At 53.0% G+C, this 24,379-nt stretch overlaps 1 protein-coding gene across 4 annotated transcripts in view; it reads left to right on the top strand.

Annotated features, from left to right (window-relative positions):
- The window catches only part of PLXNA2 (plexin A2), a 177,932-nt gene that overhangs the window by 121,993 nt on the left and 31,560 nt on the right, over positions 1-24,379 (top strand). For all 4 annotated transcript variants that reach the window (XM_064498218.1, XM_026111835.2, XM_064498217.1 and 1 more), the window contains exons 10-17: positions 2,389-2,589; positions 4,574-4,670; positions 4,901-5,094; positions 11,042-11,193; positions 13,894-14,011; positions 17,715-17,851; positions 21,512-21,679; positions 22,947-23,040. In XM_064498218.1, coding sequence (XP_064354288.1) covers positions 2,389-2,589; positions 4,574-4,670; positions 4,901-5,094; positions 11,042-11,193; positions 13,894-14,011; positions 17,715-17,851; positions 21,512-21,679; positions 22,947-23,040 — 1,161 coding nt within the window. The remainder of the gene's footprint in view (positions 1-2,388; positions 2,590-4,573; positions 4,671-4,900; positions 5,095-11,041; positions 11,194-13,893; positions 14,012-17,714; positions 17,852-21,511; positions 21,680-22,946; positions 23,041-24,379) is intronic.

Here is a 24,379-nt window from a genome sequence, read left to right as displayed (position 1 = left end):
GCGAGGAAAACGCGTCTCTCCCGGGATGGCGTGGAGGGGCGGCGTTCAGGATGGCGGGATCCTACGGGTAAGGGATGGGAGGAATGTCATGTAACTACCGTGCGTCGGCAGGTCTTTTGGGCAGTTCAGCTCAGGTTATCCTTTGGACGCCCAGTTTGTACGTGGAGCTGGTGATCTGCTTGTCTGCAGGGTGCTGTCTGCAGGGACAGTTTCATTTTATTTTGCATATAACTTGCGTGGTGAAGTCCTGAGCCACTGCAATGTAAAAACTTGCTATTAATTAACAATTGCATTATTTTGGCCAGATAGTGGCAGAAGTGGAAACAAAACACAGCAGTTCCCTGTACTTAACATTTTGAGTGCTGTTTCATGGTTTAAGAGCCCAAGACCTCCTACTGCCACGTTTTTAGGCTACGTAGTCTTGGAGGCAGCAGCTTTTTGCTCTTTTCTCCTTTACTGCAGTCACACAGATGTTTGAAATGTTTTCATATTGCTTTGCCTGGGAAATTTAATAGACTGCTTCCAGTTTCATGATATTTTGTACACTCAAAAATCAGGCGGTTTTCAGGGATTGAATGACTTTCACTACTGATCTTTCACCAGCTGTGGCTGAGAGCTCCTTAATTTGTTTATGAAGTTGCCATCAAGGAGCGAGCATCACCCGTCACTGAATGCCAGCTCTTCGCCTGCGTGCGGGTCAGCCTGGGGGGCTGCTGCGGTCCCTCCCCGTCCCCCGGTGCATCCTGAAGCTCCCGCTGCTCCCGTGCACTGGGCTCCCGGCGCGGGAGGCTGCAGTCCCAGCTCTGCTGGTTGCTCTTAGCAAACCTGCCGTCTCGTGTTGCGGGAACAGGACCTGGTTGATGTCCTCTTCTGCAGAGGAGGCTCAGCTCTTAATCGCAGGTCGTATCAGCCTCTTCCCCAGAATCTGCCGTGGTCCCTTGGTTCTCCGGGAGCCAGGCCACGCGATGCCGGGGCACCGAGAGCCCCTCAGCCTCTCCTTCCTCGCCCGCTCCATACACGCTGCTCCAGACGGCAGCAGGAAGGGCCTGAAGTGACATTTCTTTGTGCTGTTTTGTTTGGACCCTTCTTCCCTGCCTTCCTCCTCCTCCTCCAGCCAAGCAGCCTCTCGCTGCTCCTGGTTGTCTTTTTCTGGTTGTCTTTCTCTGGTTGTCTTTTTCTGGTTGTCTTTCTCTGGTTGTCTTTTTCTGGTTGTCCCCCTCACGGCGTCAGCTGTGGCCTGGCAGGATGGCGGCACTTCAGGGCTGTAGCTATGACATGCTTCTGAATTTGCATTTGACTCAGAAAAATGTATTCCTGGAACAGCTCCAGCTTCCATCCCCAAGGTGGACAGAGACTTTGATCCGAAGCAAGGGCTGCTGCCACTGCCCATTTGCTTGAATCACTGAGTTTCCCTGGAAAATCCCCTTCCCTCCTGCCCAGCAGCTTCCACGGCTCCGGATAAACCAGGAAAGCTCCTGCACACTGACAGTCGGCTTTGCAAAAATGCCATAAGGTACCTAGAGGGACTGTTTCAGAAGAGTGAGAGGCTTACGCTTCTGAGGCCCCAAGGGTGAACTGCGGAGAAGGCAGAGGGTGAATGTCTCAGTTTTATTGCTCGCGCCAAACTTTTTCTGAGTTTTATTGCACGCGCCAAACCCTTTTCAGGCTAGGCAGATTTTCCCAGGGCCCAGGGGAGTCGGGATTAGGGTGCTTAATCCTGTCTGAGGAAACCCTCACCCTACACTTTCTGGATATTACTGCAACCAAATCCTCCCGTCCTTGGACGTCCTCCGCTTCGCAGCAGCACGGAGGAGGGAAGAGCATTGCTTCGCAGAGATATAACCGGCGGTTCGGCTCGGGGCGCCCGGCAGCCCGGCTGGAGGAAGCCCACGTCCCGGCCGGCACCTCGCAGCTGAGGAGCTATCAGCGCAGCCAGTGGCGTGGGAGCACTGCCGTGAGCTCCCTGGGGGTTTCGGGAAGGCCAGAGGTTTCGGAAGCTGGTAAGGGGTGAGAGCAGATAGAGCAGAAATTAATGCAGCCTCTGAAATTAATGGCACGTTGGCATAACTTTGCTCAGATAAAACAGGGCAGAGCAGTACCTGGCAGCAAGGGAAGGCACATCCCGTGCTGATCAGCCTCCTTTGGAAGCAGCACACATTCGTGTGTTTGCAGTGACAAAACCAGCACCGCTCCCCGAGCAGGGACGCTGTAACCAGGGGCTCCTTTTTTCTGCGCTTAGCTGCTGGTTTGTGGCAGACCGAGGGGCACGGAGGGCATTTGCTGGTCCCGAGGCTCTGGACGGCCGTCCCACGCGCCCCGGGGCCGTGAGGTGGCCGGAGGGGTTGCCTGAGCATCGCCGTAACCTCTGCTGTCCCGTGTCTCCCCCAGGACTGCCCGCAGCTGCTGCCCACGGAGGAGATCCTGATCCCGGTGGGCGAGGTGAAGCCCATCACGCTGAAAGCCCGAAACCTGCCCCAGCCGCAGTCGGGCCAGCGCGGCTACGAGTGCGTGCTCCGCATCCAGGGGGTGATCCACCGCGTGCCCGCCCTGCGCTTCAACAGCTCCAGCGTCCAGTGCCAGAACAGCTCGGTGAGGCCCCGGGCGCGCCGGCTCCGCGGGCTGTCGCGGGGCGGGGGGACGGAGGCGAGAGCGCGGGACGCGGCACGGCCGGGCGCGCGGGAGGGCTGCGGCGGTGCGAGAGGGCAGAGGGCGAAGCTGCGTCCCTGGCGCGACGGGTCGCGGGAGCCGGGCCCTGCCCGGGGAGGAGGGCCCGCGGCGCGGACACGGCCCTTTGCAGGCACAGCAGTTACCGTTCTGCGTAAGGACAAATATCATCACGGAAACAGCAAGCCCGAGATGGCTGCAAGTTCGCTGCACCGGCACGTAACCCACGGCAAAAGACGCATCTGCGAGCCGAAGCTTTGACCCCTGCGAGGCTGCAAGTGCTGTGAAAGGGGCAGGTTTAACCTCAGGAAAAGAGAAATGAAACTGTTTTGGGGACAGGAAAGAGTGAAGAATGCAGGAGTTAAGCTAGTCCTGGATTCCAGGTGGGAATCTGCCCTGGGCGTGCAAGGTGTTTAATTATAACACTGGCCCAGAGAAGATGCTTTATCTGGCAGCCCCTTGTCTGACTGCAGGGGGTCAGCAAGCGGGGAGGAGGAGGAGGGGATGCCACAGAGGTGTTACGGCAAGCTAATTCACGGGGGAGAGATAAAGAGAAGCACAGACCCCTTATCAGGAGCTGTCAAATCCCAGGTCACGGCAGCTTGGCAGAACAGTAATGCTCACAAGCTGCGCGGTGCGGGGAAGGAGGGGAAAGGAGCACTGGCGGAGAGAGGATGCGGCACAGCAGAGAGACGGAAATTACCCCGTGATGCTGCTGAGGAAGCAGGTGGGGGGACCGCTCTGCCTCCGTCTGCAGCACCACGTGGCACAGCCCTGGCGAAGGGACCTGGAAGGGTTTCACTGCATCCCCGCAGCAGTGCCGCCGGGAAGGCTCGATATTAATAGCGTAGCAATTCTCGCAGGGAGGGCTTTAACTTTTCAAAGTCACCGCGGCACATACTCGGGAGCGCTGACGTGCGAAGGCAAACGCAACCTTCCCTCTGCCGAAGGGCCTCGTCCACCCGCACCGCCTGGGCACAGCGCGTAGCACGCTTCGGCGGGCAGAACCTGCTCCGCCGGTCCTCGCGGTGCACTCGGAGAGGTCCGTGGGCAAATGGGGCACATTCGGTTTGTTTTAGGCAGCAGAACGAAGAACTTCAGGGTCTACTTTAATATTCAGTGAAGATGGTCTTAAATTGTTAATGAAGTTTTGAATTTTTAAAAATTTCACCAGATATTTATACATCCCTGGCTGTCTTTCGGCCTTGCAGCTTGGTGGCTAATAAATGTATTAATACTATATAGTACTTTTCCTATCCAAAGTGATTTATAAACATTAGAAAAACACTTTTATCACTGTTGGGCAAAGAGGAAATAGTAGGTAGAGAATTTAAGGACAACTCTGTACTTGCAGTTCTATCAGTTGAGCAGAAGATCTGGTTTTACACAAACTTCATAAAACCCATGCAAGGTAAATCAGTGTACCTAAATGTAAGGTAAAACAGTACAGGTTTTGGATGTGGACAAGCTCTAAGCAGTCTGCCTTCTCCAGTATTGCCTGTTTCAGCAGCCGGAGCTGCCCGGCTTGATTTTAAGCTCCCAGTCAGGCTGGGGTGCCTGGTGCCCCCAGAAGAAGGTAGCCTGCGGGCAGCGGTCCCTCTGGGCTGGTTACCTGGAGGGGCTGTATTGATAAGTTAGCGACTGAGTGACAAGAGCAGCCTGGGAGAGTGGAGTAATTAATCTATTACCTCTCTCAGGGACCAGATCTGATTTAATTATCTCTTCCTGGTGAGCAGGAGGGAGCCAAAGCAGGACCCTGGAGATGGAGTGTAAACCTGTTGGTCATTTAGACATCAGCACAGGTTTTTAAGTGGAGAATTGACCTCATTTGAAAAAAAATCCTCTTTTTGTGCTGGTGACTCTGATACATCCTCCCAAGATTTTCGTTCTTGGTTGTCTTCTTCTTTAGTATCTCTATGATGGGATGGACATAAGCAACTTAGCAGTGGACTTTGCTGTGGTCTGGAATGGGAACTTTGTCATTGACAACCCAGAGGATTTGAAAGGTAATGTCTGTTGGGTTTTGTTTCCGAGGCGCGGGAAGGAAGGAAGGCTGTGCCAAGGGCTGGGAAGCGGGTTTGAAGGCAGAGCTGTGTCCCTGCAGTCAGGGACATCGTGTCCCTGGTAGCTGCCGGGAGGTTGGCTCCTCTGGGGACCAGTGTAAGCGGTGTAGCGCTGCTGGAGGGACTGTGCTCCCGCGCGGTGCTCAGCCCGTGCTCGTCCTCCCTCCCCGCAGTTCACCTGTACAAGTGTGCGGCGCAGCGGGAGAGCTGCGGCCTGTGCCTCAAGGCCGAGCAGAAGTTCGAGTGCGGCTGGTGCAGCGGCGAGGCCAAGTGCACGCTGCGCCCGCACTGCAGCTCCCACGTCGCCCAGCCCTGGCTCGACTGGTCCAGCAGGAACGTCAAGTGCTCGAATCCGCGCATCACCGAGGTAAGCGAGGCTACCTGGAGGCTGTCCAGCTCTGGCCCCTTCTCCTTAATTTTAGCAAAATTGACTTGCGTCTGTTTCCATCTACTCTGAAAATACATCATCATCTGTCCTGCACTGAAGAAGAGGGAATAAAATGCTCCACTACTTTCTGTGAAATTAATTTGCAGATTCTTTAGCACATGAGCAGAGTTTGCAACCCCGCTGCCCCTGCTCGGCAGCTGTCACTTGCCAGGCGTCGCTATCAGCGGCGGGGTGACCGCTATGGACTGTTGCATGAATGCTAATTAAACTAGGGAGCTAATTAGTCTGTAGTTGATGTTTCTGATGTTTCTGCTCAGACCACTGAGGGATGCAAAATGTCTCCCAGGAGCATTTTTACCGGTAAAACTGCTCTTGGTCTGTTAACGTTACTATTAGGAGTGACACTCGCATCAGGTGGGGATGAAAGAAGGTTTTGGTTTCTCACTTAATTAACTCCCCCCAACAGCCTCCCTTGTCCTGAGCATGTGTCTGTACTGCAAAAGGAGTAGGGCACAGGTGTAAAACAGTGTTGTAGCAAAGTGGCCTCTTGCACTGATGTCTGTGGCTAAACAAGGGCGAGGCAGGGAGGGAGGCAGGGCTCTTCAGCTCGCGTACTTGTACCGGCTTAATAAAGACCCTATTACAACATGGAAGTTTCCTCTTCACTCAAATTAGTTTCTAAAGCAGCTTAGTTAAACTAGCTCATGCTCAAAACCCCTGGGAAGCAGGCATTAGCCTCCTTTTTATCAAGGAGAGGAGCAAACCGTAGAGGCTTGCGGTGTAGTGATGGGGCTGGGTTTGACTGATGGAGGATATTGCTGAGGAGACTCCATCTGTCTGCAGGGACGTTATCAGGCCTCTGGCACTTCTTTCCTAAACCTTCTGCCTGGCCAAATCATGCTAATAACGGGAAGCTATTTCTCTTGTGCAGAGTTTTGTAGATGCTGAAATGCAGAGCGGAGCTGGTGGGACTGCAGAAGAGAGGTCGGTGTGGTTCTGGTCGTGTAGAGTGGAGAAAATGTTAAAAAATGTTGAGAGTCTGCTCCTTCCTTAGTCTCTTTGTTTATCTGGCAGGTCACAGCTATTTGTATATAGGTAAAATGAGCCTTACGGGCTTGCCTGGACTTCACCTTGTCCCACCAGTTAGAAGAAACCAGAGTTAACAGCTGCAAGTCGCAAGGGGACTGCCCTCACCGCTGTGCTCCATCGCCAGAGGGAGGTCTGCTCCCGAGTTCAGGCTCGGCTGGTTGAAGGGCCGCTTACCTGGGCCCAAGGTCACTTGGCTTTTGCATTAACAAGCGGGGAGCCCTGCCAGCACTGGCACTTGCCAAGTCACAGCCCTTCCAGAAAAAGGGGCCTTGCAGCAAAATTTCCTGGTGCCCATTGCCATTAACTTTTTAAAAGTTATAGAGGGAGTTAATGAAAACACTTCAGTGTACTGACGGCATTCACGTTCCACACGAAATCCCCTCTGAGCAGAAAGCTGGCTGCTATGGTGCCCGAGTCCCACTTAAAGCCTGCTTTGAGCTCCCTGTATTTGCTTCCCCCCTGACTGAGGGAAGCATGGAAGCACTTGCTCAGCTCTGACCCAGGCTGATCCCAGCGGTGATGGGCTCGTGCGTGGCAGCGAGCGCTGCCCGGGCTGTGCTGCCGTGGGAGCTCCCGTGCCCATCCTGCCCCGTGCCCATCCTGCCCGGCAGCAGAAGCCTGTCAAAGAAAGTGGCTCAGAGGGGCTTTATTCCTCCCTTCCCTAGAACTTCTTAAGGAAATGAGTAAGCTCTCTGCTGTTGTCCCTTGCAGCAGTACGCAACTCCCCTTTTCCTTTTCCGAGTGCTCTGGGTGCATGAGGGTATGTTACCACATGCCAGAAGCAAAATAGCCTCTGCCTAAGATTTTCTTCATCATAAACTGTTCAGACAGTTATAACATTTAAGAAGTCTGAGATTTATTTACCCTTCCTTGAGCTAAGCAAAGAAGGGGAAAAAATACTCTGTTCCAGCCACTAAATAATTTGCATCTGAGCATTTTCAGGCTGGCTCTCATTGCTGGCTGCAGGCATGGCACTGCCACGGAGTATTTTATCACTGTCCAACTTGAAAGCAATATTTTTGGTCTCCGTCCAAGGAGAAAAGAGCAAGCTTTGCTGTTACACATTTCTTGTCTCCATAACCAGGTCTGTGTCTCAGCCTTCAAAGCAGGAGGCACAACGTGCCTCACCGGGGATGTTCTCAGTCTCGGGAGATCGCCCAGGGTGGGTTTGGAGCTGACACAATGAGTAGGAAGCATTGTCTGTGCTTTTGTTGGCAGATCAGCCTATTCCACGGTGAGGGTCAGCAATAGAAAAGATAAGTTTTAGGGAGATCTATAGTTTTATGCCCTCAGCTGACTCTGGCAGTGCTGTGAGCTGTTGTGATTTTATCATAAGTCTTGTAATGTTTTTCCTTGAACTCCAGGTACCACCCTTGTTGTTATGAATTTACCTTTTACTTTTTTAAGGAAGTCAAGTTCCCACTGTTGTGGAAAAAGAAGGGGAAAGCTAGAAGGAGCTATAGCCTTCTCTGTGTACTTTGAGATCTGCTGATGGGAAACGCGCTATACAGGGCTGAGTTCTGTTACCAAATGGTGCAAGTTCTCGAGCAGTCGTGTCTCTGGACCATGGCAGAGCCCCAGCAGAAACCTGCGGCTTTGGTAGTCCTCAACCCAAACCTTTCAATATCACAGGATAACTTCTGTCATATTCCCCCTTCTCCTCCAGAAAAGTTTATGGGGCTGTCTTGGAGACCATAATACCTTTAGAGCCTCTACTGCTGTTGGGTTCTTTTTTGTTGGCTTTTTTTGAGTATTTTTGAGTTTTTTGAGTATTTGAGGTCTCATTTGGCAATGCCCAGTCCTGCAGGGCCTGGAGTTCTGCACTGAAAACAGGGAACAGTGGGAACAATGTGCTTCTGGCAGGAGTCATCATTCAGGTGAAGTAGCATTGGGTCTCATGCAAGTGCCTGTGTTACAAACACCCTGGATCATTCATACTAAAAGAAGGGTGTTTTCCACTCCTTTTGCTGCTTTCTATGGTGAGTTTCCCTCTTGTTCTCCAGCCATAGGTCACCAGCCTCGCTCCTACATTCCAGTACCTCTGGGGATGCATAGTTAGCAAGAAGAGATCATGTTTTAATAGTCATTAAAGTAAATAAACAATAGTATATACACTGTCCTCTTCCTTGCACGGTCTGACTATGGGGCCAAACTGTCACTGCCAGTGTCCCTTTAACAGCATAAAACCTCCACATGGTCTGTGGTCTCAGCAATAAATAAATAAAAATCAGTTTTCTTGCGAACAAGCGGCACTCTGATCTCCTATTCATTTATTTGCAGGCCTCATTAATATAACATCAGTGCAACAAACAGCTGAAGGGGGGTGGTGTCAGGCTGAATAATGGAGTTGCTCTGCTGAGATAACAATTAGGTTCTGAATGTGCCATCAGCTAAGGCAGGGACAAGGAGGGATCATGCCGGGATGACAATGCTTCTGTGCCGCTTCCCTGCTGGGCTCATCAGCTGGGGCCCACAGAGCTTGGAGGAAAATAAAAAAAGATGAGGAGAAGAGGATGAAGGTGGATGACATTTGGGGGAGGGGGTGGCAGTTATGCCACTTATTTTGCAACCAGGACGCATTCTTTGCACCCTGATGGATGCCAAGTGGTTATGCTGCAAAGCTGTCTTGGGCTCCCAGCTTGTCTCCAGCATGACAGAGGGAAAGGTCTGCCTGTGTCTTGCAAGCGGTCCTGTTTCTCCCTGGCTTGTGCAGATGCTTCTTCTGGTTGAACGTTGCTTTATTTCAGAAATGCTGAACCCCAGAACTGGCAAGCCATAAGGTGAAAACGTTGGTCTTGGATTACAGGAGTGTCCTTTGCGGGGGGGGGGGGGAGCGTGCTGGAGCTGCACCGGGGCTCAGGGACCCTCTCCTGCCTGGGCGCTGTTGGTGCTCCCTGTTCAGAGCAGGAGAGGAGGGAGCAGGATGGGGGGACGTAAAGCTCCTGTCCGGAGAGAAGCCTTCGGAGAGGGGGGTGTTGCTCTGCAGGGATACAGGCACCTTCCTTCAGAGCTGCAGCTGCTTATCGTACCAATTACCTTAAAGCTCAGCTGTGGCCTCTGTGGAGGATTATGGGCACCTTACTGCCTCATTGATGCAAAACCCTTAAGATAAACAAGCTGAGGTGCATCTGTGTCCCGGTGCATCTGTGTCCCATTGGTGATGTAAGGGCAGAGTGCGAGGGTAAGCGAGCTCATATCACCATCCATTTCGTCTGTGTGTTTGCATCCTCTCTGTTGATAATCCAGTGCTTTGCAGTTGCATAAATCCTTTCACTGAACAGCATGGAACATGCTTTATAAAGGAAGGTGGGTTGCTTATTTGTCTCGTGCAAGGAGAAACCGAGATGGAGAGGAGAGGGGTTCTGCTAGAAGAACTTAGGGGATCAGCAAAACCAAAGGCTGCGCCTGCCAGGCCCCACTTTAGATCTTAGTCAGTGATTTTCAGACTGTTTCAGTTTTGCAGACATCCTAAAAGTCTCCAGCAGAGGTACAGGCCCTTACACAGTAAGTGTTAAACTCCTGATAACAGCCTTGTTTTTTCTAGCTCCCTGTTGTAGATCCTTTTGATCCTCTGCAGGCCTCCAAGGCTGAAAACCTCTGTGCTAAATGCGTTACTGCTGGTCACGGTACCTGAGTAATGCAAATAACATGAGGAGCAGGTTTTAGGGCAGATGGGAAGCAAATAAATCTCTCATTTGGGGGGAGGGGGGGTTTCTTCCTAATCCTTCCTGTCTCAGAACTGAAACGTGGACCGTCGCTATGGCAAGCTCTGCGGCGTGGGCAGCTTCCCAAAACGAGCAGGTTTAGGGGCGCTGGAGATGGACCAGGATGTCAGCAGCAGCCGCGGGTTGGGCTTGCTGAGCAGCGGTTGAGCATCTGCACAGAAACGGGGCCTCGGGGCTGCGTGTGAGAAGCAAGCCAAGGTGCAGATGCTGCCGACAGTGCCGCGCCGTGGGATGCTGCTCGAGGGTCGCCTGCGTTCGGTGCCGCTGGAGCTTTAAGACTTCTCCTTTCTGGGATTTTGACTGAATCTCCCCAGCTGTAATTAATTGAATGCATCTGCTCTAACCCTGGGGCTGCTTTATGGCACAGTTACTTCAAAACTGTTCAATTAGCGGCCACTAAAATCTAGGTCGAGCGCAGCTCCGTATTGGGGATTTTCCAGGTCAGGACGTTTTGAAAATACGCAGTCAGCTCCGTTCCGGGCGGCGGGGCCGGGCTGCTCGCGGCGGGGTCGGGAAACGGCAGGCCGTGACCCACCGCGGCTGGGGGTGGGAGCGGCGGCGAGGAGCCTTAGTGAAGGTCCGTGAGGGCAGAGATGGTTGTGGCAGAGGCAGGGTGCAAGCGGGCGGCTCTAGAGCACCCACCCAAAACTTCAGCACCTCTGAGGCGTTTGAGGTGCCGGCTTACTGATAAAACGTGGTATTGCCATTCAGAGGACGTGCAGGCAGAAGCTAGCAGAGCGCTCCGAAGCAGCGGGCAGCTGGGGGAAGGTTGCTGCCTCCGATGTAGCTGATGAAGGACGGGGTCAGCGCTGTCCTTGCAGGAGGCTTTCGGGGGGATGCTCCAGCCCTGCCCGGCTCGCTGACCTCCACCACGGCACAGCACACGCGGGTCTGGGCTTCTCCAGGGTGTCTGGAGAGATGGGGAGAAGCGTGAGCCTGGTGTCGACCTGGGCGCAGGAGCCTCGGGGTGTGCGGGGCCGAGGAGGGGAGGCAGCTTGCGAAACGAGAGCTCGTTTCCAGGCCAGACACTGGGGTGATGAAGCAGTGGCATTTTGGGGGAAACCGGCTGAATCTTCCTCCCGCGGCTTGACCCGTCTTTCGTGCCCCTCTAGATCCTGACGGTGTCGGGCCCCCCGGAAGGCGGGACGCGAGTGACCATCCGCGGCGTGAACCTGGGCCTGGACTTCTCGGAGATCGCCCACAACGTGCAGGTGGCCGGGGTGCCCTGCGCGCCGCTGCCGGAGCAGTACGTCGTCGCCGAACAGTGAGTGCTCGCCCAGCGCCCCTTCCCAGCCGCCAGCGGTGACCCCACGCGTGCAGGAGGCCGACGGGTCGCCCAGGCTCTGGCCCCTGCTTTCCCACCCTTTCCAGCTCTACGAGCTGCTGGGCGGTGGAGCCTGGGGGCATCCCGCTTCCCCAGCAGAAGAGGTGCGCGGGTGTTGCCTGGGGGCCTAAAGAGCCCCCCGAACCTCCGCTGAGGGTTCGTCTCCTCCTACGCTGCCGTTCCTGCTTCGCTAGGCAACTTCTGCAGCGAGCACCTTGCCGCCGGCCCGGCTCGCCCCTCCGCTCCTCCCCGGCCGCTTGGCATTCAGCCCGCGCCGCTGCCGGCCAGCAGCCATTTGTTAAGCGCGCGAGGTGCTGACAGCAGTTTAATCCAAATAGGCCTCCGCTGGAGTCAATTCATTTATTTCACTAACAAAAATGTCAGCCGAAAATTAGAAAGCAGGCATGTAACAGAGGACAGGCAAATAAAGCTCCCGGAGTGACACACGCTGCTGCCGCTGCTTTTGGGGGGATTTCACCCGGGTTTAGGCAAGGGGCTGATGCGAGTGTTGCGGGGGGAGGTCTGGAGCAGGCCGGTCGCTGCTTTGGCCGCGCAGTCTCGCCTGCTCCAGCATCGTTCCCCAGAAGCAGAAGTCAGGGAGCACTTTGTGGTTGCGGGGTGGAGGGTGCTATGGGCGTGCAGAGCACTGTCGGTGTTATCGCAGTAGTGGCTCCAAGCAGTGCACTAAGAGCAGTGTGAGTGACGGTGGTTTGGGCTATTCTGCTGAGCAGTGTTTTGTTTTCCTTTATTTTTCAAATAAAGGACAGAAGATTATAAAATTATCCTCCTTTGATGATATGAAGCCCTGATTTTATAATCATGACTCTAATTACTGTTCTTGAGCTTTCAAAGTTTGTTAACATCATTAAAACATTTACCCTGGGCAGATAACAGCAAGCGTTAGCGTGAGAGCTGCCTTTTTGAGATGAACGCAGATGAAAGGGCCCTGGTAAGGGTTCTGTGGGCAGACTGAGCTCCAGGACTGTAATGACTCACCATATGCTCCAGCCATGCAATCTATCAGCCAGCAATTAGGTTAATGTTGGTGAAAGGGCCACTTAGCCCAGCAATCAGCACCCTACAGCTCTGCCGAATGCATCGCTTTGTAACAAGGTACCTGCTGGGAATTTGGCTTTTATTAGGCAGGGGGATCAGGTGGGCCATGTGCCACTGCCCCTCGCTCCCTGGTACCTGGTGCTGCGCAAGACGTGGGCTTGGCGCTGGTGGCTGCGGCGTGGCTGGTGCCCCGGTGCGCCAGGGCTGGAACCAGGTCTCCTTGCGCTGCTGCTGCTTCCCTGGAGGAGAGGGGCTGGAGGAGCAGCCGGCCGGAGAGGTGCACGCCAAGGGCCGGTAGAAAGGCCAAGGGAAGAGCCCGTGGCAGCGTGGCCCTTAGCACGGAGCAGAGGTGCTCCGGTCCCTGTCCTCCAAAGGCCGCATCTCTACAGGCAGCCTGCAGCAGTGAGGACGCTCACATTGGAGCTCTTCACTAGCGTGGATGTATTTCTTTAAGCCTCCTGGCATCGCCTGTGCGTTCCGTCTTCAGGCTCTTTTTTTACTCTGTAGTAATTTTATTTGTAGTGAATTTAATGCTGCTGAGGGCTGCTGAAACGCTGGCCTCAGAAAATGGAGCCTTTTGTTTACCTGCACGTGATCAGTGGAAGAGCAAGCACTTCCCCAGCACGAAGCGGTCGTGCCTTCAGCCTCGCTGGAGGAGGGGAGTTGCAGCTCTCTCCCCGGGTCTCGCTCTCTGGGCCAAGCACCGACAAGCGTTTCCTCATCCGTGCTTCTGCTTGCCTGCGCGTGGGAGCCCGGCCCCGTTCGTAACCACGCTTTCACCTCGTCCGCAGCGTCTGCCGCTGCCCCGGGGCAGGTCGCCGTGTCCGGAGCTTCCCGGCGCCTGGCAGAACGCGCTTGGGTCTCCTCTCCAGCGTGGCCGTGGGAGCAAACGCCCTGCTTCCAGGTTCAGCTACAGAGCGTTGCGCATTCCCAGCGCCCTGGGGTCTCCGGGTTATCCACCCGCAGCAGATCACCACTTTCCCCGTCTTCTCCCTCTGTCTGTTCCCCGCCAGCGGATGCGCTGAGGTTAACCCCAGCAGCTTTTGCTCCAGCTCTGGACATTTTTATTGCATGCACTTTCTCTGCCTCGGGACGTGCCACGGCCTTGCCGGGGGCTGCGGGAGCGGTGCCGTAGCCGTGCCTTTTGGTCCCTGCAGCTCCTCGTGCCAGCAGCCCGCTCTCCGCCGCCGAGGCGGCTCGCCACGTCTGCCTCCAGCACCCGCAGCAGGTTTCTCCATTTTTGATTAACTGGGAGACTGCAGTGTGAGCTGTTCCCTTAATGAACTCATCTGTTACTCTGAGGACTTCACACTCGCTTTGCTACTGGCTAATATATTGCCATTAGTGCTCTGCTTTGCTCTGGAGTTTACAGCTTGTAATAATTATGTCTAATTTTGATTTTTTTTCTTTAAATTACTACACGGGGTAAAAATAGACTCGGTGATTAACTTCTCCCAAAGAGGAAAGAGGCAGATATCAAAGTTGAAGAAGAAGAAGAAGAAAGAAAACCCCACCCTGCGCGCGGAGGCCGGCGGGGCAGCGCTGGCCCCGGCCGAAGGCTCACCGCGGCATTTCTGTTTTCAGGATCGTGTGCGAGATGGGGCCGGCGCTGCCGGGGGTCACCTCCGGGCCCGTGCTCCTCTGCATCGGTGACTGCGAGCCCGAGTTCACGGCCAAGTCGGCGCAGCACTACGTGTTCGTGGTGAGTACCGCGACGGGCACGCCGGCAAGACCCGCTCTGCAGGCGCTCGTGTCGAGGGCACGGGGCTCGACACCGGGTGAAACTCCCGAATTTGCCGTCCGTTTCCGTGCCTTCCCCGCGGTGCTGCACAGGCCGTTTGTGGCTAGCCCCGCTTTCACGAGGGCTGAGGGTCTGCGGCCCGTGCACAGGGCTCGGGGCCTGAGCTCCCACAGCCGTTGGCTCAGCTTTGCACCTCTGGAGTAGCGATGACCTGCCTGGGGGGGTGAGCCCTGCTTGCAAAGTGTATTGTGCTCTCTGAGCAGGAGCATTATGCTGTGCTATATTGTATTTATGCATAATCTTGTCCAAGAATTGGAGCCAGTGCTCAAAATTTTCCTCCCTCTTGGGAAGGGAAGAGTGATGAAGGAGCATTGTTCCTTTGGGACCCAGTTAACTGACATAGATCTACTGTGCTGCTTCTTGCTGGTTGTGAAGGTGCCTTCTGTACATACACGTATATGCATGCAGGCACTTACGTGTCTCTGTGCAAGAGCACAGAAACGCACACAAAAGCAGAGCAAGTGCCAGACACCATCTTTCTGCAGCTCAGGTACTGAGGCTCTAATAGAGGCTTATTTTTAATCAAGTGCCTGTGAATCCTAAACGTATCTGAATTAGTTTCTGTGTCTATATTTAATTTTTTCTCCATGATGCACTTTGGAATGGAAGGGTAATTCTGCATCCACATATTCCCTGATTTTTTTTATTTATTTTCTTTCCCCCTGAGGATGCCAATTCATTGTAGGCTTTATCTATCTGCTTAATGAAGAGTTGCTCTTTGGGTTGGTGGATTTCCATCACTTGAGTGATTGTCACTTCCTTCTGTTATTTAATTAGCAGCCTTTTGATTCATAAACTTAAAAGCCACAGCTGGAGTTTTTCGTATCTCCGGTTTTGCCTAAACAGGGCACTTCATCCAGGCACATTGATTTTGTGCTTAGCGGAATCTGTGTATGCAGTGAAATGCCAGCACTTACCAATTGTTCGCAATTTGTAAACTAATTGAGAGATAAATCAGGCTACCCCTGCTGTCCTATCAGCACTGCAGGCACCGCCCTCCCCCGGGATTTCATTTTTCCAACAACACAGCAGTGGTGCAAGGTAACAGGGTGCCCTAAGGCTGTTGGCAGAGTCCGAGCTTCAAGGTAACGGCTGGCTCCTGGTGTGGGAGGCGGTGGGGACAGACTTCTGCTCTCTGTCACAGCTCCTGTTCGAGGAAAGCCCTCTGCAAGTGTTGGTCAGAGTTCAGAGATGCCAGTTTTTAACCTTTAACTTTTGGGTTGTGAAGTTTTCACTTTCCATACCATGGTATTTTGTTGTATCTTAAGAAACTAATAACCCCCTTCTCGTAGGCAAGCGGAATGGCCTAGCTGTGACTTGGCACGGCACTTGGTCAGACGTCTGGTTAAAGTTAAGTGTATGCTTGAGTGCGCTGCGAGTAAGAGTAGACACCAGGTGAATAAACAAATCCTTGAGATGGTCACTGTTTTAAAACAGAGGTGATCTGCTAATGGTGTGTGGAGAGCTGCTGCTAAGCCAGGGCCAGACCGCAGGTGTTGCCTTTAGGATGGGGTGAAAAACGAGGGGGACCTGGGCTGGCTGGTCTGGAGCCTTTGCAAGCCCGTTGCCTAGTTCCCGGAGTCATGTAGACCATGTTCTGGGCCAACTGCGCTGTCAGTCTGAAAATCCTATTTTTTTTTAATACCACAGTCACCAGATTTGCAATTACTTAAAGATTCCCATGCTACACAAAGGAGAATACTCTCATGGTTTGTGTTAAGTAATAATCAGGACCCAGTGGAAGGTAATTGCGGAGATTAATCTTGGAGTAGTACCTTGCAGCAACCCGCTAAACATATGCTGAACATTATCATTCTCTGCAGTGTTGCTCCTCGTTTTCAGCACTTACCCTTATTATCGTTTCTTTTTCTCAGGCATCTAAAGCTTCTAGTACATCATTTCCTTTTTTTATTTGGCCTCTATTTTTCTTTGGCGCCACCACAAATTCCATTACAGCTGGCTTATGCCATTAAAGTCGGTAGTAAAATTGATTGGTACCTTAAAGCCGAGCTCTGTGCTGACCCTGAGAGGGTTCATGCCTTAGTGAGCTCATCTGATGCCTGACACCACGCAGGATCTATGCTGTCGCCTTAATTACACCCATTTTATCTGGAGAGGTGGAACCTTGGAGCTACCTCAGATCTGTAAATCTGTCATAATTATCACAGAATCATAGGCTGAAGATGGAGAAGTCTTATTTAGCTATTGTATCCTCATCCAGCGCAGGCCTCCTTCCAGCCTTGGGGTTTTTGCAGATCTCCAGTCTGGGCCTCAGCTCTTCTCCCATTCCCGTGTTTACAACAAAGACTGCTGGGGGTTTCAGTCTGAGTTTCTATTTTTGGCAATGCCTTGAATTTCCAAGGATTGTAATGCTTGGACAAGGTAATACTCAGCTCAGTTGCCCACACCAGAAACATCAGGTGCTCGTAGCCAGAAGGTGCTAATAATTTACGTTGAATGAAAGGAGGACCCCACTTTTCAGTGCGCGTGCAGCCCTGTGCATGGTTTGTGTACGTGAATGTGCTGCATAAATGCTCCTTCGGTTGCTGGGCGCCTGTTGCCAGTGGCAGGGTGTCGAGGAGGAGGGTGGCTGGCGGTGGCAGGGTGTCGAGGAGGAGGGTGGCTGGCGGTGGGCTCTTGCCCCCTGGACAACTCGCAGTGCTGCGGCTTGTTGGAGGGGGCTGTAGGCTGGCAGAGCGCTGGGGGAGCAGTCGTGCACCGAGCATCCTTTGGAGGTTCAGAGCCACTTCTTTTTGTTGTATCAAATGCTCCCCAGCCTGTATAATGTAAACATTGCCATTAACATTCATGTTGTCTGGGTATTGCTGGTGTAACAGCGAGGATAAGGGCTGTGAGCTGACCTCGAGTAGCTGAAGGAGGAATTTTTCCCTCTTGCAACATTATTCTGTAATTATCCACAACAGGGTGGATTGTGTGTTTTTCCCTGATCTTTCCAGGCCAGCATAGGAATGAGGAGTCAGGGTCAAACAGGCTTGTGGTCTGAACCACTCTGGCAAATGCTGTGACACCCAGAAAAACATGTTGCATTTTGAAAGCAGTAGAGAAAACAGCACAAAGTCACTGGGCTGCCAAGCAGGTGGTACCAAGGGAGTGGGGCTGGGAAGCTGCCAGCTTGCAGATGAGAATCATAAAGAGGGTAATGTGAAAGCATTAGTAACACAATTTGGTTATATCCGCTGATTGAAAACAAATAAAAAGGTACCTGCGTTTTGCAAATTTTATTAAGGGGGATAAATAGCTATCACGGATGCAAGGCAGGATAAAGAAGTGGCATTGCTGCAATAATATCACTGATAAAACGTCAAAAGGGATCTAGAGATGTCTTTCCATCAGCAATGGGACATAGACTCTGCCCCCAAAGTATTGTTTGGAAATGTGGTTTGGAAATTTAGCAATTTGTCAGGTCTCCTGGGTGCATCTCCATTTTGCTTTTCCTATTTAAAAAGGGAATCCCTGGTAGTGCATGTCCTCGGTGGGGTGGTATTTCCCCTGCTGTTGCTGTCTGTGACTTGTGCGTAGCTGCTCATGGAGACCTTCACTCCCAGCAGACAGGAGCGCTGAGTTTCTTCTTTTCTTTCTCCAGAACCCAGCAATAAGTTTTCTGAATCCCAGTCGCGGCCCGGAGTCGGGGGGCACCATGGTGACCATCACTGGCCATCACCTGGGAGCTGGCAGCAGCGTGTCCGTGTCCCTGGGGAACCAGACCTGCGAGTTCTACGGGTAAGGGGAGCCGAGCGCGCCCGGCGGCGGGTCTGATTCAGGTGTCGGGCTAGCTCCGATCCCTTCGCCTCCGCTGCACGTTGAAACTTCAGGCCAGCTCGTCCTAAGTGCAGGCACTACGTGAACACACATTTCTACTACTCTGGTGTCTGACAGAACTGCAGCCACCGTGTATTTGCCGTGGCTGAACATGCAGCCCCAGCAAAAATTCAGTTAGGAACCCCTGAAAGCTCCCATTTTGTCATTTATTACTTTAAGTCGTCTTCTCTCTTACAGTGACTGAACCTTGCTTGGCAAGGAATTGATTGCGTCTATATTAATGCTGTCCATTATTTCATTTTAATGCACTATAATTTTGACTGTTCCAAAAATCTCAGGCAAGCGTCACTGCAACTGTAAAATCTTTATACTAGTCATCAGTACCTGCCCCCCAGACCAGATGTGACCTGAAGAAAATGTAACATTTATGAGAAAAGTCCAGTGAGTTTTGACTGTGAAAAGTTCCTCTTTTCACACATCAACAGCTTACATTACCTTTATTGCAGCCACTGCTGCAGGTATCTCAAAAACTAGAAACTGCATGAGCAAGGGGTGGGCTTCTGAGCGATGGGAGCAGAGCGCAGAGCTTCACATCTTCTGCTGAGAAACTTACACCGCCGTAAATCTTCCCTGGGATTTCTATGGCAAATTTGCTTTTTACCCAGCAGTGTAAATGTAGAGTTGGTATTTGCAGGGTTTAGTGATTTGAGGGGGGGAAGGGCTTCGTTTTAAAAAAAAAGGTATCTGCAGTGTACATCTCTGTGTATCACGTACAGGTCCATGTGCTGTAGCAGTCCGTAGGTGGACCTGACGCCCTGGGAATTACGCACTTCTGCATGCTGCGGGTGCAGCAGGCGCGTTCCCGAGCACCAACCGCCCGTGGATCGTGCCGGGAATGATCTCTGTACATCCTACGCGGAATAAATGGGGGTTTCAGGAGTGTTAAAAGACTCCAGCTTAGAGGAGGGCCGGAGCAGAGCTGGGTTGGAGAGACTGGGCGCCAAAGCAGTGCAATGTGTGAAGAGCTTCTGCCTTCTTAAATTCTGGATTAGGCCTCCCAGAAAGAGCAGAGGTGGTTTCTGGGGATGCAAAGACCCTTGGAGGTGAATTTCTCGTTTGGAAGACTGAGGGACTCGCAGGTACGGGAGCTGGGTATGTTTAAACAGGGGAGCAGGTTTAAACGTTAGCAATGATTTTTCTGTGTCTGTCTTCAGCCCTTTCTAGCTGAGTCTCAGGGTTCCTTCACACTCGTTCATTAACCTCAGCTGTGGGCAGCAGAGAGACCATTTCGGGGAGGGAAAGCGTGGCAGAGAACTGAAGCTGCTGTGCTGGCCTTTGCCAAGGTCTGACGTCAAGCGAGCTGTGCCCGGCAGCTCTCGCGCTGACCCGCCGTTCCCCCGAGCACCGCGGGACTGGGCCGGGACTTGACCTTCCCAGCACTTGTCATGGGACCAGATAAACCCAGAACGTGATACGGAGGCTGCTGAAAAAGCTGAATATCAGCAATTATTTCTACCATCAGCCTCAGAATAGCTAAAATAGCTAAAACTTGATTCCTATTTTATGGTGTAGCTAGGAAGGGATGGATTATGAAGAGGCTGTTAATAAAGAGGAAGGATTTAATGGACTTCCTCAGCTCTCCTGCTATGTCTCTAGCGTCTGCCTACGGAGCTGACAAAATAGGAACTGAAGAACAATTGATATGGTGATTACTTCTGTTGCTTCTTTTATACTTCCTTGTCTGTGGTTGATTCCCTCTGCTGAGTCCTCTGCACTCAGGAGTCCTTGAAAATCCCTGGGAGCTGGAGAAGCCCAGGGCAGGTGGTGGCACAGGTTTGGGGCTGAGGTAGAAATGCTCCTCAGTGGAGCCTGGGCTTCCCACGCTGGGTAGCACAGACCGGGGGGAACTGCAGCTGAGAGCTTAGGCACCAAGCATCGTACTGCTCTCGGGTCCCAGCCCAGCTTCGTAGGTCCTGGGCGTGTTACTCGCCTGCCCTGTATCCCATTTTCCCCATCTCAGGAACGGGAGGATGATTTGGACTTGCCTACAGTGCTTCGGGAGATGCTGAGGTCCTCACGTGCGTGTGAGCTCTCGGGCGTCAAACATCATAACTGATCCGTCAATGTTTCTTCTGTATCCGAAGCAGAGATGCCAGATTGCACCCTTGGGTGCACACAGGTGACTCTGTTACCATCAGTGGAAGTGGCTTGCTAGCCTGCCTCAGGGCAGAATTAGTCCTCTAATATGATCTCGTAAATATATGATTACATTGAGGCAACCTGGAGATACTGAGCTGCGAAACTGGGGAGGCTTTTGGGTCCCCTGTATGTTGCAGTTTCACCAGGCAGGCAGAAACGTGGACAAAACAAGTGGCAGTGTATAAATGACACCCGTTCCTGTGGGGTCACGCTGTGCACTTTGTTTTGCTTGGACTGTTTTGAGGCAATGAACTTCAACTGTACCGGAGGGTGTGGGGGAGCCTGATTAGATGAAGCAGTTCCTAATGAGATTCACTCTAATTACAGCTTCCCCTATTCTCCCTCTCTGATCGGAGGAGTGGGTAGATTCACCATGACGACATAATAATAGCACAGAAAGCTAATTAACTGATCACAGGGAGCTCGGAGTAGCTCTGCCAGCAGCGCGGCGTCGCTTTGCATCTCACGCCAGAGCTAAGCAGAGCCCGCGATGCCTGGCAGCGCGCGGGGCCGGGAGCAGCGGCGATGCTCCGGCGGGCGGGCAGGGAGGGAGCCCCGGCCGCGCCAGCAGCACGGCAGCACTCCGAGTGGGCAGGGACGATGGGGAGAAGCATTCCTCATGCAGGGACACCTCTTCCGTTAGATGAAACCTGAGCAGAGAGCGAGAATAAGAGGAGGAAGGGAGAAGTGGAGCGAAGGAGAAAAAGGAGGGCAGGAAGTAGGGATGGGTTAGACTATAACTGCTGCAGTAAAAGCAGTCAGCCCAATTCGTTTCAAATGTTTTTGGAAAACTGTTTCTGTTCTCTCAGTCGTGATGGACTGGCATGCAGTTACGGATGGCTCTGTCCTCGCAGCAGGCGGAAGTTAAGTTATTTTAGAAGTTGAAGTTATAAGTTGCACAAATGGCAACTCTGAAGTGAAGACGGTGGGCAGCACCCCCCGAGCGAGGCCGCCTCCTTCCCGGGTCGCCTGTGCCGCTCACGAGGACCTGTGTGCGCAGCACTGGGGAGGGCAAGAGTTTGGCTTTTGAGTGAGCTTATGTGTCTCATTTAACAAGCAGCCATCTGGTTTCACACGCCCAGCAGAAAGCAGCGGGTTCACGGAGGGATGCAGGAGGCTGCAATTTGGCATAAAGAGTAATTTCAGGAAGTCTGAGTTTCTCCGGATAGGCAGGAGGAGCCTCTGCTCACATGAGGCTCTGTTCCTCCTCTCTCACATGAAGAAATCCCCCCTGCCAGGTCTCTGGAGCTCGTCCCCTTTGCAGTTTCAGAGTAGTGGGCTTAACCGAGCGTTCGGCGCGTTTGTGAGCTGCACCTTACCCCCGCCGCAGCAGCAGCTCAGCCTGGGACTGCTTTTTGCAGTCTGCTGTTTGCCCCCGTGCCGTGACTGCCCGCTAACGTTTGCCCTGCGTCTCTCGCACAGGCGATCCACGAGTGAGATTGTGTGCGTGTCTGCCCCGTCTGCGCACGGCCTGGGCTCCGTTCACGTCTCGGTGAGCGTCGATCGGGCTCGGCTCGAAAGGACTTTGCTGTTTGAGTACATCGATGATCCAAAAGTGCAGCACATCGAGCCTGAATGGAGCATTGCCAGGTAATACCAAGCTCTAACAGCAGCTCCTCTTCCAGCAGGAGAGATCCCGTCTCTCGGGATGCACTCAGTGAGCACTAAAGAGGGTCTATTTTGAAATGCACAATCCACCCAGGGTTCTGGATTTGTCATTGCTAGACGTCTGCTGCATTTGCAGAGATGGAAAATCAGGTCCAGAGTTATTAAAGTAGTTGTAATTACCAAGGCAATTACGGCAATAGCAGTCTGCACCGAGATTTTGGGAGCACGAATAAAGCCCCAAGATCACTCCCATCTGCTGAAGAAGTGCACAATTGCTCATTAAAGGCTCCTTCTTGTAGTTCTGGAATAAAACAAAAACAGCAACCACCAAGAAAGGAAAAAGCTGATGCTAATCAAAATGTGCTGTTTATCCAAGATTCACTGCTCAGGACAGGATGGCAGGCACTGTCACGTCACTGTGATGGAGGCAGCGCTAAGACTCCGGGCCAGATTCATCCCTTGGTGTTACTTCAGTGGTTGTGCTCACAGGGGATGTAACGCAGCTATTCATTTCAGTTCCAATTATTTTTTAAAATTGCACATGAAAGAAGTACGTATCTCTCTGCAGGCTCTAAGACATTTTTGCTTTGAGCCCAAATTCAAAATCACTTCATGTTTTGGGTAAGATGGGTTTGATGGGCTTGTCAGAGTTGCTAGTAGAGATGATCTGAAAGAAACAGCTGGGCTCTGGGCTGGAGACTTCTGTGAATTTGGGGTGTGCTGCTGCGATTACCACATGAAAGAGGAAGCCACGTCTGAAGGGCCTGGCTCAGGGGCAGCATCCAGCCCCGACGGGAAGGGTGCTCCTCGTTCCCTGCCGCTGGCACAGCCACAGCGCGCTGCCTCTGCAGTTCAAAGCAGGGCAGTGACGGGTCCCCTGCTGCACATGCCACTTGTCATGCAGCGCTCTGTTACTTAAAAAAGGTCACCATGTAAATCATTAAACACCACGGCTAATCTATTGTTCTTCTGTAGTCAGTCTCCGCTGGGTTGGTTTCTTTGGTCCCCGCAGTGTTGTCATGTGGGAGGGGGCGCAGCTGAGAGGAGAAAATCCAGCCGACTTGCAGGACACCGCTCCCGCAGCTCGATGCAGGGGCATTAATCCGCCGTGTCGCCCGGCTGCTGTGGCGGCTGCGGGAAGCAGCTTTCTGCGATCAACAAGCATCCTAATTGTCAGGCACGGGCTCCGCACGTCGCCTCAGCTCCTCCTGCCAAAGGCATTAATCCGGTGTCTCCCGGTTCTCTGCAGCGGACACACGCCTCTGACAGTCACCGGGTCCAACCTGGACGTGATCCAGGAGCCAAGGATTCGCGTCAAGTACAACGGAAAGGAGTCTGTCAACGTAAGTGGCTGCTGTCACCGCGGTGCAGCTGGCTTCCGCGGGCCGTGACGCGTGCCCGCTCACCGCTCTGGCACCGCAGCGGCCGGTGGTGCACCCGGATGAACCCCCGCGCTCCGCAGCACAGCGGGTGCCCTCCACGGGGGTGTAGCAAGCACCTTTCCTGGTGTATCCCACCCCCGTGTGTCCAAATAGCCTCCAGAGATGCTCTGCGTGGTGAGACTTGCTGTGACAAATGGTGCTCCGGGCCTATCTCACTGAGACTTGCCAGCCTCCAGCAGCAAAGCCCGCGTGCCTGCTCTAGGCTTGGGACAGATCTGAGTCACACGTGCTGTCCTGTGCCCAAGAGCCTCTCCCAAGGTTCAGGTTACCGTAAATGTGCGTTCTTTGGATGTTCTTGGGAACATCTCTCAGCTATCCTTGCTCTGCTTGGAGAAACGCTGTGCCATTGTAGTACCAGGTGATGAGAACTACTCTTCTACTCGCTTGCTATATCTAATTTTCATTAAAATTGCTATTTTTTGAATTGTCAGAGTACTTAAACAAGAGCATCTCAGGCTCATAAAGGTCCTCTGAGTATTTAAGCTTCTGTCATTTACAGTTGTCACTGCAGTTTTGTTCTTTTGGTTTGGTTTGTTTAGCTAGATTGCTATGAAGAGCTCTGGTTACCCAGGGTGGTGGGATATGCCTGTGTGTCCTAGCAGCAAGTTCATTTACCCAGGGAAGATAGATGCCTAAGCACACCTAAGTGCTGACAGAGCACTTGTCTCATGGCTTGCTATAACAAGGGGGGTGGATGGGGCAGGTTTTTACCCTGCTGCTGCGCAGGGGCAGGCAGGTGTGGCCCAAGGGGCGCTGGTGAGGAGGGACCGGCCATGAGCTGTGAGCAGGGATGCAGCAGGGACCTGGATCGTGTGGTGCTTGTGGCTTTCTGAGACCTGCCGTCCGTCCTCGGAGGGACGCAGGATGTGATGGTGGGGAGGGGTGGGGACAGAGTTGGCAGAGTGACCATGACACAGTGGGAATTCCTTCTTCAGCAATGAAGGGACTGCCTTGGGGACAGGTTAGAGCTGTCAAGGGGTCTTCAAAGCTCGAAGTTGAAAAGTCCACTTTGGGTTGTCTCCATCACCTCCAATTCTCTTTGACCTGGACCTTGAGTCAGACGAATTTGTTCTGCTCTTGCAGTTCCCCTGTGCCAGAGCCCCGAGCCCGCTGAGTGCTCTCTGTCTCCCCAGGACGCCCTCCTCCCCGGCTCCTCGCTCTGCTCGGCAGGCCGCAGCGGGATGGAAAGACCGAACGTGTCTGTCCCCATCGTTGCCAGCTGCTCTACAGTTCCCATTTC

The sequence above is a fragment of the Dromaius novaehollandiae genome, chromosome 27 (genome assembly GCF_036370855.1).
Source record: "Dromaius novaehollandiae isolate bDroNov1 chromosome 27, bDroNov1.hap1, whole genome shotgun sequence".
In the NCBI taxonomy this organism is placed as follows: Eukaryota; Metazoa; Chordata; class Aves; order Casuariiformes; family Dromaiidae; genus Dromaius; species Dromaius novaehollandiae.
Note: the sequence above shows the minus strand (reverse complement) of the source record. Positions and strands in the feature narration are given on the sequence as shown.